General features: G+C 36.2%; 1 protein-coding gene across 4 annotated transcripts in view; it reads left to right on the forward strand.

The window, feature by feature from the left end:
* The window catches only part of LOC134542998 (chromosome transmission fidelity protein 18 homolog), an 88,769-nt gene that overhangs the window by 12,750 nt on the left and 60,152 nt on the right, over positions 1–15,867 (forward strand). For all 4 annotated transcript variants that reach the window (XM_063387653.1, XM_063387654.1, XM_063387656.1 and 1 more), the window contains exons 10-16: positions 1,057–1,200; positions 3,162–3,313; positions 5,306–5,499; positions 9,524–9,772; positions 10,617–10,718; positions 10,861–10,972; positions 11,669–11,839. In XM_063387653.1, the coding sequence (XP_063243723.1) occupies positions 1,057–1,200; positions 3,162–3,313; positions 5,306–5,499; positions 9,524–9,772; positions 10,617–10,718; positions 10,861–10,972; positions 11,669–11,839 (1,124 nt within the window). The remainder of the gene's footprint in view (positions 1–1,056; positions 1,201–3,161; positions 3,314–5,305; positions 5,500–9,523; positions 9,773–10,616; positions 10,719–10,860; positions 10,973–11,668; positions 11,840–15,867) is intronic.

Raw genomic sequence — 15,867 nt, forward strand, 5'->3', positions numbered from 1 at the left:
AGAGAAAACAATGTAAGCAAGAACAAAATTTTCTGGTTATCCTATGTTTTTCAATTTTTCAGCATTTCTCTCAATTTTCAATAGTCTTCATGTAAAGCTTGTAAATAGATACCTGCATCTATTAGAGCATAATTTCTAGGGTATAATAAAAAATTATATTTTTAAAATCCCTTCTTGAATTAATTTTTCTGTTTTGATACAAATCAGTATGTAACTACTTAGTTTGATGACAATCACTAAGCAAAAGTAACAAATACATTAGAGCTTTGATTGACCGAGGTTTCACATTATCCAAGCCAACCTAAAGCACAAATACCAGCAAAGACTGTTGAAACATTTGCCCGAGGCCTAGAAAATGATCTAACTGTCGTAGTCAAAAGCCTAAAGAAAATTAACCTCAAAGATGACATTTACTGGTTGGGCAAATCATGGGGTGACGTGAGAGAATCTACACAGAAGAAAAGTTGGAAAAAAAGATACCATCGGGCCAACCGAAAACCCAGGCTGTTTTCTTATTCTGTCAGTGTTAGCCGAGATTTAGCTTTTTCGAGGAGTGCCGCTGTCTACATTATCATTTTAGAGCTTGAAGTATGAAATATTGAAAAATGAAATGGCGTTCACTACAGGGTGTCCACAGTTAGTACTTTTGTACTAGATCTAGTACTTTTATAAGTTTTTTAGTGGTCAAGTACAGATCTAGTACTTTTTTCTTTAATATAATATTATTACAGTAACTCCAATGTGTTTTATTTTTAAGTGTAATTATTTTTAAAAACTATGGAATGTATGTGTGTGTTTGGTGTGATATATTTAAGTTAGAGCATTGCAATGTCATAATAACTTCCTAAATTGTTAAAACCATAACAAATTATAATTTAGTACATTTTTTTTTCTTTCAAATCTAGTACTTTTTTCTCGCCTAAGTCGGTACGAAATATTGTTTCCTTGTGGACACCCTGGTTCGGTAAAGGGAATTCTGGGACTGTGAAACGACGACGTGGTCGCGGAGGGTTGCGCGTGTGTGGGGTGACCCGGCGAGGGCTGTTTGCCGTGCAGATGGGCGGTTCCAGCGGAAGCCCCAGGCGGTGGTCAACGAGGAGCTGGACGAGCACGGCTGCCCCCAGCAGAAGATGGCCCTGCTGTGCGGCCCGCCCGGGCTCGGCAAGACCACGCTGGCCCACATGATCGCCACCGTCGCAGGTGACGTGTCTTAGTCGGGGCGTGTGTGTGTGTGTGTGTGTCAGCAAGGGCGCAACAACACCCCACGTCTACGGACCACTCAACATTACTAGGAACAGCAAATTAGTGCCAATACACTTGCCTATACAAGTTACGTTCCACGGTTTAGTCTTTTAAAGTGTTATTTTGTAACGGAGAAAAAGGCAAAAAAAAAAGTATTAATTCAGCCCTTTATAAAACATGAAAAATATAGTTCAAAGTATTGTATGATAGGTATATGCAGGCAGGGGCGCAACAACAGGGGGGGGAAGGGTATTTTGCCCCCCCTCTGAAACCTTGAAGTGGGGGCAAACAGGGGCAAAGAAAGTGCTGTGTAATCAAATTTTAGATAACAAAACTGCTTAAATAGCACCATTTTCCACTTTGAAATACAAATTTTCCCGGTGGAGGACCCCCGGACCCCCCGCTTCAATTGGGGGGGATCGATGATTCTTTATAAAAAGGTATATTTTCCCCCCTCTTTGGAAGTTTAGTTGTTGCGCCCCTGTGTGTCAGCGAGGCGCTGTTGCTTCTAGCGCAGTGTCGCCCCTAAAGCGCAAAACTGTGAACTGGCGCGCAGTCTTCTCGTCGACCATAGGACAATCGTGCAAATTTTGAGCGGTGATGTAACATTCTATGGCATAGAAATGAAGGTAAAGGTGTAATGCAAGTCTCTTTATGTGCTTTCAAGAATCTGTACCGGTTTTTTATGCCTAAAAAATTATTCTGAAAACAAGCCATTTTAACCAACCTAAAAATACTGTTTAAAAACTTAATCTGAGATCTAAAGTACTTTTTGGCCCTCAGCAAATTCTTGAATAATTTTTTTTTTGTAAACAGACCCCACTCGGATATCTTGAGTAGTTTTAAAATCACGTTTTTCCAGAAGCTCTGCGCACCATGTGTGTGCCTAGGAAGATGGGGCCCTTAAATATTAAATTAATCATTTTTTTTTGTATATTGTTCAGTGTTGTTATATTGTCTAGTATCATGTCCTTGTTTTGTATTTGCCTCTGCATAATTCGTATTATTGCTGTTTATTAGTGTTTGTGTATGGTGTGTACCATTTGAGACATTTCAGCTGTTGGTAGACCTCTAAATTCAATTCCTACACATATTGTTCAGAGTGTCCACATTCAGCAAAGGGAAAATCAGGAAAAAGTCAGAGAAGGTAAAGGAATTTACTTGAAATCCTGGGAAAGTCATTTAAATTCCCCAGTAGTAATTAGAGGGGGAAATGTCAGCTCCAATCTGCAGTCAACCAGACTGTGAAAGCATGCAAGGTTTTTTATAAAGAAAGTGGAGAGAGAAGTAAGCCGGCTGTAGGGATGGTGGAGGCTATGCCTGTGCTAATACTAGTTTTTTTGTATGAGAAGCAAATATCCAAAAAAATGTTTAAAATGTTTTCGAAGTCGAAATGAATTGCGAATATTGTTCTCGGCAACGGTGTATTACACTTTGTTATTTATTTATTTATTTATTTTATAAAATGACTGGCTTGAAGTAAAAAAAAGAAATTATCATTTAAAATTGTTATATTTGATCTGATTGAGTGATTAACCAATTGGGCAATACATATAAACTCATTCAGTACAAAGTTTAACATAACCATGCATAATATTAATATTGAGCATTCACAAAAGAAAAAAGAGAGTCTTTTTTTTTTTTTTAATTAAACACCTTTATTCAAGCAAATTTTCTTAGTCGAACTTTCGCACGTGCCTAGTGGAGGCTGGATTTTCTTTATTTATTTATTTATTTAATTTTTTCGTAACATTGCAAAACAGGTAAATTGTTTAATAAAAATAATTAGTTCAGGAAGTTTCAAATTTTGTTCACGGAGAGTCGGGGAAAAGTCACATATTTGTGTGGATGCCCTTCTGTTTCTCATCTCACGGATGTCCTCGCCCAGCCTCCTGCACTGTGTTTTTCTGTCTCGCCAGGATACAAGCCGGTGGAGATGAACGCGAGCGACGACCGCAGCCCGGAGGCGTTCCGCCTGCAGCTGGAGTCGGCCACGCAGATGCGCTCGGTGATGGGGGAGCAGCCGAGGCCCAACTGCCTCATACTGGACGAGATCGACGGCACTCCGGCGGTGAGGCCAGCGGCGCAGGAACCGGGGTTGATGGGGGGCTGGGGGGGGCAGGGGGAACTTTCTAGACCGTGATATTTTTATTTTATAATATTATTCCGGCCCAACTTTATTTGTAATTTCTTCACTCATCAAATTTTATCTTAAGGAAACAATAATAATTTTAACATCGATGTATCCAATGGTTAGATACAAAAACTGCTCAAAAAGTGCTATTTTGCACTTTTAAAATCAAAATTTTCCGGTGGAGGACCCCCGGAAACCCCCGTCTTAGTAGGAGGGGAATGGGTTTACATGACATCAAAATCATTATTTGTCCCCCCCCCAACTTTATGAACACAGCTACGCCAATGGGTGAGGCGTCTGGGTCATGTCATTTCAGGTCATGATTTTATCTTATATCTTTAAACGAGCAATCCTTGTATATACATATAATCTGAATCTCGGAAACGGCTCCAACGATTTTCATGAAATTTAGTATGCAAGGGGTTTCGGGGGCGATAAATTGATTTAGCTAGGATTCATTTCTAGAAAATGACGTTTTATCCGTGTTTTCAATAATCAACTTAAACATAAATGACTCTTCCTGACATCTATTGGCAATTAATAATACCATTTTTTTTTTTAATCGGGAGCAACTAACTGCTTTAACAACACAACAACACTAAAGCTACTCCAGTAGATGGCGTTTTTAAGCAACACTAAGCCAATGAGTGTTTGGTTTGAGGTTAAACCAAGAAAATCATTTGTTCACTTACATTATTTGTGTCTTTTTAACTCATTTGTTCACTTTAAAATGCCTAAATGATCTTTGAAAAAAAAAAACGCTTATTATTATGTCGGTAAGATCTAAAAATATTATTCATATTTCATCACTATGTAATTTGTATTTCAATATAATTTCTAAAAAAACACAATTTACCAAAAAAAAATATAGAGCAAAGCTCGGTCATCCAGGTACTGTTTATATTTATTACAGATTAACTTTAAGACTTTTTCAATTGTTTAACTTTCACGAAATGAAAAAAATATATATACAGCGCATACTTTTTGCATAATTAGCTGCCAAAGTTACATTTTTAACGTTTTTGGGTTGTACAAATAAGGAGAATTTAATTTACTGCAGAAACTGAAACTTTTTTATGTTTAACTGCAGTGCAACTGGCTACTTTATGATATGGTTTCATTTCTATCACAAAAACTCATTTCATGTTTCTTGGCTGTCAAAATCTTAACATATTTAAGAATTTTGAAATGCCAGGTAAAACTAATTAATAGTTTCTGAAAGAAATTCAAACCATTTTGTGAAAGTTAAACAATTGAAAAAGTCTACAAGTTTAACTGTAATTACTGTAAATATAAAATCTTGACCTGAAATGGGGAGGCACCCTCTTACGGGAGAGGGATAGGAAATGAACGACGCCAAGTTGGTTTCACCAGCATTTATTAGTGGTATGGTGATATGGCAAATGTTCACAAAGCCAAAAGTAAACTGTATATCATTGACTGTTTAATGAATTTTAACAAGTTGGGCAGTACATATTTAATCAAATTCCTTGCAGAAAATCAGGTCCGAAGTGAGAATTTAGTAATTTTTTCAAGTCTTTTTTCGCTTTTATCGGAGCTGTTTCATTAGATTGTTTTACCTTTCGCTCTGCAGATCGAATGATATGATAGTTAACATAGCCTCTCCGGCAGCGAATTACAGCGGTGGTTGCGTGAAACCACGTGTGATTCGCGTCAATAAATGAAGTTGAAAACACAATTTTTGTATATTTATCATGGTGTGCGTTATTTTAAAGAATTCTAAGTTAAATTTCATGCCTGAGTTTCGTATCATAAGAGTATTTGCAACGTGAGAACGCATGAATTTGCTCGCTACCGAGGTTAGATGCTGCACATCTCTGTCGAGTACTGAAAGACTGGCTCACATGTTTTTTTTTTCTTCTTCTTTGTTCTTGCAGCGAGTACACTTGTGACCTTGTCGTTCCCCAGGCTGCGATCGAGGTGCTGGTGAAGTTCGCCACGGGCAAGGACGTGGGGAAGGGCCGCGGGAAGAAGAAGGCCGCAGGCGCAGGCGTCCTGAAACGCCCCATCATCTGCATCTGCAACGACGTGTACGTGCCGGCCCTGCGACCGCTGAGGCAGCTGGCGTTGGTCGTCAACTTCCCCCCAACTGCGTCTGCCAGGTGAGGACTTGAAAGTCGGCCGGCAGACGCAGTTTTCAAACTACCTTTTGCAATGACTCGGTACAAAATATACTGTTAGAAGGTAACACCACAGTGTTTTACTACTAGGTAGTGGCCGAAAAAAATGTACATTTTGCAATAGATACAATTTTTGTTCTGAATACATCAAATTTGATACTAAGTTTCTGCTCGTTTTTATTACTTGAATGCTAATTTTCAAAATAAATTGTTATTATTGGCAAAAATATGTTAAAATGAAGTTCATTTTAAAAATAAATATTCATGAATTACCACAAAAAAGGCTTCCAGAACGTTTCCAAATATTCCCTTTTCCATCCTCCAGGTTTTTTCAACTTGTGACCACGGCACACCAATACGCCATTATCATTATTCTCTAGAGGTGTAAAAGTAACGAAAAAAAGCATCCCCGTATGTAATCGTTACTATTAACAATTAGTACTCGTTACTATCGTATCACGTTACATTACTCGTTACTTCTGATACCACATAACATGCTATGTTATGTTGCAGCAACGAATCGAGTCGTTATGCGTACGCGTACAGTATGACGTCGCGTAAATAATAATAAATAGAATATAAACAATTAACAATATTTGATAATTAACAGTTTTTGTTAACCAAGAAACAATTAAATCTCATTAGAGCGGCTTTTTTATACTATCTCTTTTAAGATAAGAACAAAAAAACGTGAAAATACGCGATAATAAAAAACATATTTCTAATTTGTAAACAATACTTTCTTACGTTGTATCTGTTCCAATCTCAAACTTTGTCTACACACACAATACCTTTAATAAACAGTAAAAAACTTTGACGACGAATTTCCAAATTATACTTTACTTAATAAACAAACATCGTTCTTTGTAACGCAAATTCATCGAATATGGGCGCACATGCGTAAAACATACGAAAAATGCGAGTAACGAGATGCAGCCGTGTGTAACGTTTCGTTACTCGTTACTAGATGGCGCACCTGTTACTCAGTACCGAATACATACGGTTTGCTACAGCTCTTTTATTCTCAGTAAGAGCTTTGTGCGCGGTGTTTTAGTTTTTGGAATACGTTTTTTATAAGTGCTGCGCAGCTCAGCGAACAAAGAGAGTCAGCCGGCGGCTACGCCGCGCTGTAACAGCAGCTGACCGAGTACAATGACCTTTCTCCGCGTACGGCGCGCTATTGACGGAAATTTTCCATGAATTTGCGGCCATTTTTTTATTTTTTATTTTTTACTGTGACGCAATGTGTATGTAGCTCGTATTTGTTATAAACGCTGCAGGTTGCGACTGTATTTTAATAAACTTTAACGTATTTCTTACACTTTACATATTTTTAAACTTTTTTTTATTTTATGCCTCATTTTTCACGGTTTCTGAAAATCTGTATGTACGACCGAGGTGTACTTACGAACCGGGGGCCGTACGAGCGAGATTAAAAGACGTTGAAGATGTAAAGTTGACGAAGTCTGAGATAGCACGGCAGCACAAGATATCAGCGTCGACCCTGTCTACGATATGGAAACGTAGGGACGCGATTATGAGTGCGGGGGTCATTGAAAATCGGTAAATCAGATTTAACGAAACATCGATTTAGAGTAAACATTTTCGGTAACCATAGCACTTCGTTAAATCGGGGTTCTACTGTATAGTATGCAGTACAGAGCACATGCCCGCCACTGATTCCAGATTGTAACTACCCTGCTGGTTAAAATTAATTTTTTTTTTGATAATATCTTTAATTAGAATATAGAAAAAAACTAACCTTTTTACACATTGAAGGTGTAAACTATTGGTTTTATTTATAACAGGGTCTGTAGGCTATATTCAGTTAGCGTTTTGATAGTGATTCAAAAATTATCATGAAATACTATGTACAGTGTGTACTTTAGTGTCACTATTTCCTGTTAGTCGAGCTTAATAGGGGAAATCCGCAAGAAAAAAGTTATGCTGGCTACTTGACTCGAAAAAAACTAAGTTTTTTGATCTATTGGACTCAACATTAAAACATGCTACTCATGCACCTCTAGCCAAACGAGAATCAACAAGTGTTAAAAAATGAAAAAAATACAGCAAAACCCCTTATTTGCACTTTTCATGGGGACAAAGTAAAAAAGTGTAAAAAGCGGGAAAGTGTAAATAAAGGGAAAAGTAAGAAATACTTTAAAGTTAATTAAAATACAGTCGCATCTTGCAGCTTTCATAACAAATACGGGCGACATTACACATACGCATTGCACCACAGTAAAAAAGTTTAAAAAAAGGGCCGCAAATTGTAAATTTACCGTCAATAGCGCGCAGTGCGCGAATAAAGGTCATTGTACTCAATCAGCTGTTGTTATGGCACGGCGTAGCCGCCGGCTGGCTCTCTGTTCTCTGAGCTGCGCATGCGCAGTATAACTCACTCAACGCTCCGCCCAGACTCGTGACCTTCCATCAGCAGCCAGCCAATAAAAGCGAGCGTAGCGGAAAAAAATATAAGCTCCACCTCCCGTGTACCAGTTTTTTCCAGTTATAATACCAGTTTATTGGTATACGCACCAGTTTTCTCGCTGCCTTGATGTGTTCAAGTTTACGTTCATCTTGATGTCTTGATACCAATAATTAATTATTTACAATTCCCAGATATAAATGGTTAGTTCAAAAAATATGCGTCAACTGTACTATACTTCCGAAATTATAAAATACGTATAAAAGAGTTACCAAGACTCCGCTCATTTTATCTTGTTTAGTTTATGTCTCGTACCAGTACTTCAGCTAAGTTGTGACATAAATACAGTATCGGCAGCCATGTAATATTCCCGACAATCCCGGTACGTTTATACATTCATGAGTTACATTTTAGATTGTCTCCTGCTATAATTACTCGGACTTTTAAGGCCCGTCTACAATAGCAATGTCCTAAACTGTGTCCGAAGGACACTCGTCGCTGATTGGTCCATGTGACCCTCTGAGGTCATGCGTCAAGTGGGCGAAGGTCCGAACCTACCTGGTCCGAAGACATTCGTCAATTTGAACTTTTTGTCCCAACCTGTGTACTTCGGACACAGAAAAAAGAACAGAACACTCACGATATTTGAATTTCCGGTTCCCGTTTGAAACGTGGTGTTTGTTTTTTTTTATTGAAGGAAAGGGAAGGTGTTGTAATTCAAGAAGGGCAAGACGACATTTAAATTAGTGCTGTTCGATTGCTGTGATATGAGTTCATTTTTTAGCATTTACATTTGCCACTTTGCCTTACTGAATAAATATATAAAATTGAACTCCCACAACTTTCAAAAGTTCAGTCTCAAACTACACAGCATCAAAACAATAAACAAAAACATTTGGTTCGGCACATTTACTGCGCTCTGGTAACAACTTTAGATATCAATACATTCGGACATCGGACATCGCATCGGACAGGGCAGTTTTCGGTGAGACAATGTGACATCACTCACATTCGGATAAGGACACGGACCACTCACAGGTTCGGACTATTGTAGACGGGCCTTTACACGCCTAGGCTTAAATTGTTATATGTTTAGAAATAAAAGCAACTTTTCATGTTATAAAATATGTATATTTTGCTATTTAAAATGTTCATTGCCGACTATAAACGTTACGTTTTTCACTATGTTTTTAGGCCTACTATGGTTGTTACATGACGTAAATAGCGGTATGGTTTCGATTTTTGAGACGTAATTCGCGTGAAAGTATTGTATTGGACTAAACGGGAACTAAACGGGACCTGAAGAATATAGTGTAAATAACGGGAAAACGTAAATAACAGTAACGTAAATAAGGGGTTTCACTGTATATATATTTAAGTTGTAATTATTAATTGTATATAAAATAATTTTATTTATTTATTTATTTATTTATTTATTTATTTATATATTGTTATATGCTTACCTGCGGCAGGAACGCCTTAGATGGTAGGCCCAAAACAGATATACAAATGAATGTCAAGAATCTGGCAACAGCGCACTGCGACCGCAGGCACGTGAATGAAGACTGACCCCTGCAGGCTGGCGCAGCGCCTCATGGAGATAGCGCGGAGCGAGCGCGTCCGGACGGACCTCACCGCGCTGCTGGCGCTCGCGGACAAGGCCCACAACGACATCCGCACCTGCTTGGGCGTGCTGCAGTTCTTCAAGACGCGCGGCGGGGAGATGAAGGCGTGCGACGTGCGACGCTCGGCCGTCGGCCAGAAGGACATGCAGAAGGGCCTGTTCGCCGTGTGGCAGGAGATCTTCCAGATACAGCAGCCCAGGCAGTGAGTATCGCTGTGTCAGCACTCCTGTGGAGATGCTCTGATCTGATTGTCACTCGTCGAGGTTTTACCTCTAAGGTCGGGCACACGCAGAATTTAACAGCACGACACAACACAACAGTTTTTATCTGGTAGTAGTTGACTTCCATGTATTTATATACGAGCAATGCGCACACGATCAGACACGGCGTGACGCTACAAAAATATCGCAAAGTGATTGGCCAGAATTGTCTCGGAAGAGTGTTTGACACGTACAGAAGTTTTGTGCATATTCCGAAATCAATTATAATTTGGACATGGTCAATCTAACACTTTTGAAACCTAGGTTATATCTTTGGCCTAGTTTCTTTCAGGCATGTGCCAAAATAAACTCACTAAAAATAAATTATTTTGGAGGCAAATACTCTATATATATGGTATTATATTACTATATATATATATATTATATATATATATTTTTAAATTTTACTGTCCCAAAATTTTGAAATTAGTTGTTGAACGAAAGAAAATTTTGAAAGTAATGTGTTGGCTGGAATAATATATATTATTATTTATTTGTGACTCATCATATAGTGATTAGTATTAGTAATTTTTAATAATTAGTTTCACATATAAAAGTATTCATCAGAAGTGCTACATTGAGAAGATATCACTGTTTGATGGTAAACCAGCTATTAATTACTGCTGCTTCAACTCAATATTCAGTAGGTAACCTGACTAGGAAACTTAGCTCACACTCCTATACACCGAATTTGTATTGTTTATTTATTATTTTGTCTGTTACCGGCGGGTGCTCATTGTTGTCACAGCATCTCAGTTCAATGATTGCAATATTGTTTATTTCCAGGAAGCCGTCAGGAAGACAACTCCCCAGCATTGGTGCGTTGCAGCAAATGGCAGGCCACGATTACGCGGATGTGATGCATGGCGACCTATCATTCGCTTCGAGGTAGGCACTCTGGTTTTTATGATCAGTTTTTAATATTGTAAATTTACTGGAAAAAAATAATTCATGACTGTGTAGGTAATGGAATGAATTTTAATGATTGCTGTTTGTTTGTTACATGGTAATTTTTTTTTTTTTCCCCCAGAATGAACAACATACTCAAGACTGTGCAGGGTTACGGTGACTACGAGCGTTTGATGCAGGGTGTGTACGAAAACTTCTTGTCGTTGAACGTTAAGGACAGCACTTTGAGATCTGTGAGTTTAAACAAGAACGTGGTTGCTTAAACACATACTACTTGACTCCTTTTCTTTGTCAGATCATGACTTCTGTAGCATCTGTAGCACAGTTGGGATGATAAGAAAGATTTTAAGATAAATTTGTCTTGGTTTTTGTCAAATGGGTTATTTTGATGAATTGATTAAAAAGAGAAGAATTGAGTTCAAAAAATATATATGTACTCAAAATAAATATCCATAGTTCACTTAAACACATGTTCAGTGGACAGCAGAATGACTTAAGTTCAGGTAACAGAACAATCAGCAATTTGTAAACTTTATGACAAATTGCAAACAAGTTGACAATAATTATTTTGGTAACACTACAAACAAAAAAAAAAAAAAACCTTAAAGCCCAAAATATTTTTTTTCGTAGATATCATGAGTAATTTAAAACCATTTACATGCATGACATATTCAATGTCATACAAGTTATTGTCAAAAATTTGACTTTTTTTTTATGGCATTCTAGTATTTTCGGTCTTAGCTATTTGATATTCAGATTCAAAAATATTTTGGTATTAGTAATTGAATGTGATTCAAACTTAAAGTTAAAATCTTATATTTGCACATGCCTAGTTTTCATACACCAGCATTAAAGAACAAATATCCTGTGATTAGTGTATCTAATGTATGCATACCGGCAATTTATGTTTGTGACTTTTTTTCTCTCAGGTGTGCATAGCTCTGGATTGGTTCCAATACTTTGACGAACTGAACAGGCAAATAAACACCTCACAGAGCTACTTCCTAATGCCGTACATTCCCTTCTGCTTCGTCGCGTGGCACTTACTGTTTGCCAGTTTTGCGTGGCCGAAAATTACGTACCCGAGCGTTGGCTATGAGGTGAGTCAGTCTGCATGTTGCGTTTACCGTAGTTATTGTTTGGTGCTCGTGTGATGAGCACATGTTTTGGAATTATATAGAATAGCCGAACCATATAGTAAACTTTTTTTTTTAATCACAGTAAAATAAATGCTGTGCTGAAAAGTTTTTGATTAATGTTCATGCTCTATATGAATTTCAAGGTAGACTTTGTTTGAAATTTAATTAGTACTGTAATATTCAATATTCAGCAAATTATGTGATTTTGCATGCCTTCGATTTAAGTTTGTCGTGGTTGTGGCGTACATGTGTCTCCTCTATTTTTGTATGAAAAAAAAATTAGGGTGCATGACTGCATGGTAGTATATATATGCATATGAGAAAATGTTTCACATCACTATATGTATATGTGTTGTAATCAAGTAATTTGTCCAGTCTTACAAAATCCTCACATCTACATTCTTCCCAACTTCTATTTTAACATTTTTATAAAATGTTTTAATTTATTTTATTTAACACTTGTGACATGCCTATGTACAGTTTATAACCTCAGTTGTTGGCACAACAATAATTGTTAGCAACACAACAACAATATACACAGACTATACATCTAGTATTGCAAATCTACTATCATCTAATTTTCTAATTTTCTCTGTTTATTATAGTTTTGTAAGTTTTAAAATGTACAGAAATGTTAGCTATTTATATTATATTGTACTACAAATACCTATACATTGCTACTATAACAAAAATCTGCAAATAAATGCAGTGGTGTTTCCAAAAGGTTGGATTTCCCCTTCCCCTCACTCCCCATCCCAGAAACATAGCAAATTATATAGATAAAATGGCTTTTTTTTTTTTTAACTGGAAAAATAAACATTAAGTCCTGACACAAATAAGCTGCACAAATATGAATTTTGCAAACCTAGAGCTCTTATACAAATATTTAACTTAAGTTTGAGGAAAATTCCTGAGTGGATAAAGGAAGTGTTTGTTATACCCTTGTGGGAAAAGGGGGGGGGGGGGGGGGGGTGAAACTATCTCAATATTAGTAACATCTCCAAAATTTTAGCAAAATGTGTTAAAAAAATATTTACATCACTTAAAGATGACAACAAAATTCTGTCTGTAAATTTATATGGGTTTAGAAAAGGTTTCAGTAAAATTTATGCTTTAATAAAAATAACAAACTTTGAGCACAAAGCCATATAACAAGATAAAAAATAGGTTGGTGTAATGTTGGATCTTGCTAAGGCTTTTGATACAATCTAATATACAAAACTTCTAGATAAATTTGATAAATTTGTAATAATATGAAATTTGGGAAACACTTGGTTTAAAAGTTATTTGGAGGTTAGTTCTCAGAGAGTGAAAGTAAACAATAAATTTAAATATAAATGTAAATATAAATATAGGAGTTCCACAGGGCATTATTTTTTGGCCAGTTTTGTTTTTGATATATATATATATGTGTGTGTGTGTGTGTGTGTGTGTGTGTATATATACACACACATATATATATATATATATATATATAAATATATATATATATATATATATATATATATATATATATATATATATATATATATATATATATATATATATATAAGTTGTAGTAGGAATTACAATGCAAGCGATTTCGGCGCCCCCACAGCTTTGCGCCCGGGGCGTATGCCCCGCTTGCCCCCCCTTAGTTGCGGCCCTGTATATATTTATATACATATAGCGCCGAAATCGCTTGCATTGTAATTCCTACTACAACTGGTAACTGGTAAAAAGTTTTTTAACTTGCATGCCAGGAATGTCTAATCTGATATTTACAATATAACGTCTCAACATATTTAATGAACAAGTCAAGTGATTATACGGACTACTTTATGGACATAGTGGGTTCATGCATGGAAGTTACAGTAGCACAGAAACTGTTACATGTAGGTGTGGAAAATGCTTAAATAGCTCCATTTTTCCGGGGGAGGGCCCCCGGACTCCCCGCTTTATTGGTGTGGTATGTGCAAAAAAAGAGGGGGGGGGGGGGGCGCATGAATCCATTCATGCCCCGGGCGCCAGAGACTCTAGTTGTGGCCCTGTGTATGTATATATATATATATATATATATATATATATATATATATTTATATATATATATATATATATATATATATATATATATAAATTATTTATGTAACATCGACATAGAGGGGCAGATAGTTTATTTTGCAGATGATACTGCAATTTTATTTTTTAAAATTGGCCTTCTGTATTTGAAACTGTTTTTAATGAACTTAAAAAAAATTAAGATGTATTAGATGATAGCTTCCTTTCTCTGAATGTAAATAAAACCAAATACCGGTATATTACTTTCACTACTGACATTTCTGGTCAGCCTAGCAAACATGAACTTAAATTCCATGCATGTAATGAAACAAGCGTTAACTGCGAAAAATATAGTGTCATAGAATGAGTACAGGATATAAAATTCTTGTGTATAGTGCTCGACTCTCCTCTAAAATGTGACAAATATGTTTCTCATTGTACAAACAAAAATTCGAAAAATTGTGTATACATTTGTTGAACCAAGTTGTATATTATATCTTGAAGGAATTAGAATTGTTTACTGTTCTGCAGTATGGCAGGGAGGAATGATTATAACTTCAATGAAACCACTTTTTACACGCTTAATATTAGCTTCACCTGTATGTTTGTTTGTATGTTTGTTTGTATGTTTGTAACCGACTCCTTTGGGTGCGATTTTGACCCACTTTAAAAGGCCAGATTTCATTCAAACTTTGTAGATTTATCGAGGACCGGTGACAATACACTAATGTGATAAGATTATTCCAATATTAAATTTGCAAAATAAGATTTTTGTCAATTTATATAATTTCACAAGAAAAGAGTTCGCACGTGACCGAAATGGTTTTCTTTACATTGTGCGAACTGTTTTCTTTCAGTTTGTCTTTGGCGCGATACAGACAAAGCCTACTAAATATTGTGACATTGAATTAAATGAAAAGTGAGAGTGGGTTATGATTATTGTGAACAATATACTTTCTTGAAGAGAATATTATCTATATTTGTAAAAATATGAAGAAAAAAAAACCTGAAATAAGGGCTTTAAATGTTGTTTCTTTCGTTAAATAGAGAAATACAATTACGTCTTTGTTTCATTTTACCAATTAACCAAGAGTGAAACATTATTATAAAACAACATTTTCTGCAAATATTTTACAAAACATGGAAAAATTGAGGTTTGATTTTGCTGTGAAACCAACAGCAGATGGGAAATCAAACACCATATGCATAACCTTATTAGCTACACCTGATGGGCAGATTTTTGAAATTCCACTCGAACACCAACCTGCAAATCTACACCAAGCAGTTACAAATACTCCAAACTATGCCAAGGTCAGTAAATCATTAAATAAAAGACATCAAACATGGAAAATATGGATAAGTTTGACAGATGATATATCAAAAACATATTTGGATAGAGAGCAAAACTTACAGTTTAAGGATTTTTACCTGGAAGAAATTGAGGAAAAAAAAGTGCTGAATCTATAGCTAGTGGATAAAATAAAAAATTGGAAAAACTGTTAGAAAAATTTCTTGAAAAAAAAAACTATATCTGAAACTCAAAAGTTAGGCAAAATTGCAAAAGATTTCATGATTGAGAAATTCACGGGCAGAAACTCAAATTCTAACCAGTGGATTAAAGATTTCAACAAAGAATGTGAACGTTTCCTAATCAAAGAAGACAAAAAGAAAATAGAAATTTTAAAACATTTCTTAGAATACTCCAGTGTAGTTTGGTACAACTGCATGCAAATGAAACTTACAGTGGAATCGGACTGGAACAAATGGGAGAAAATATTTAGTGAGACATTTGCAAACAAAGGATGGTCACCCATCAGATATGCTGAATTAGAATAAACATCAATCACTTTCCGAATATATTGATTTTCATAGCAGGATATTGAAATTATTGAGTACTGTAGTTCTTCAACACGCTATATTGGATATAGGTATATTTTAGAAGCAGCCAATAT

Source organism: Bacillus rossius (assembly GCF_032445375.1).
Source record: "Bacillus rossius redtenbacheri isolate Brsri chromosome 9 unlocalized genomic scaffold, Brsri_v3 Brsri_v3_scf9_2, whole genome shotgun sequence".
NCBI classification, from domain to species: Eukaryota; Metazoa; Arthropoda; class Insecta; order Phasmatodea; family Bacillidae; genus Bacillus; species Bacillus rossius.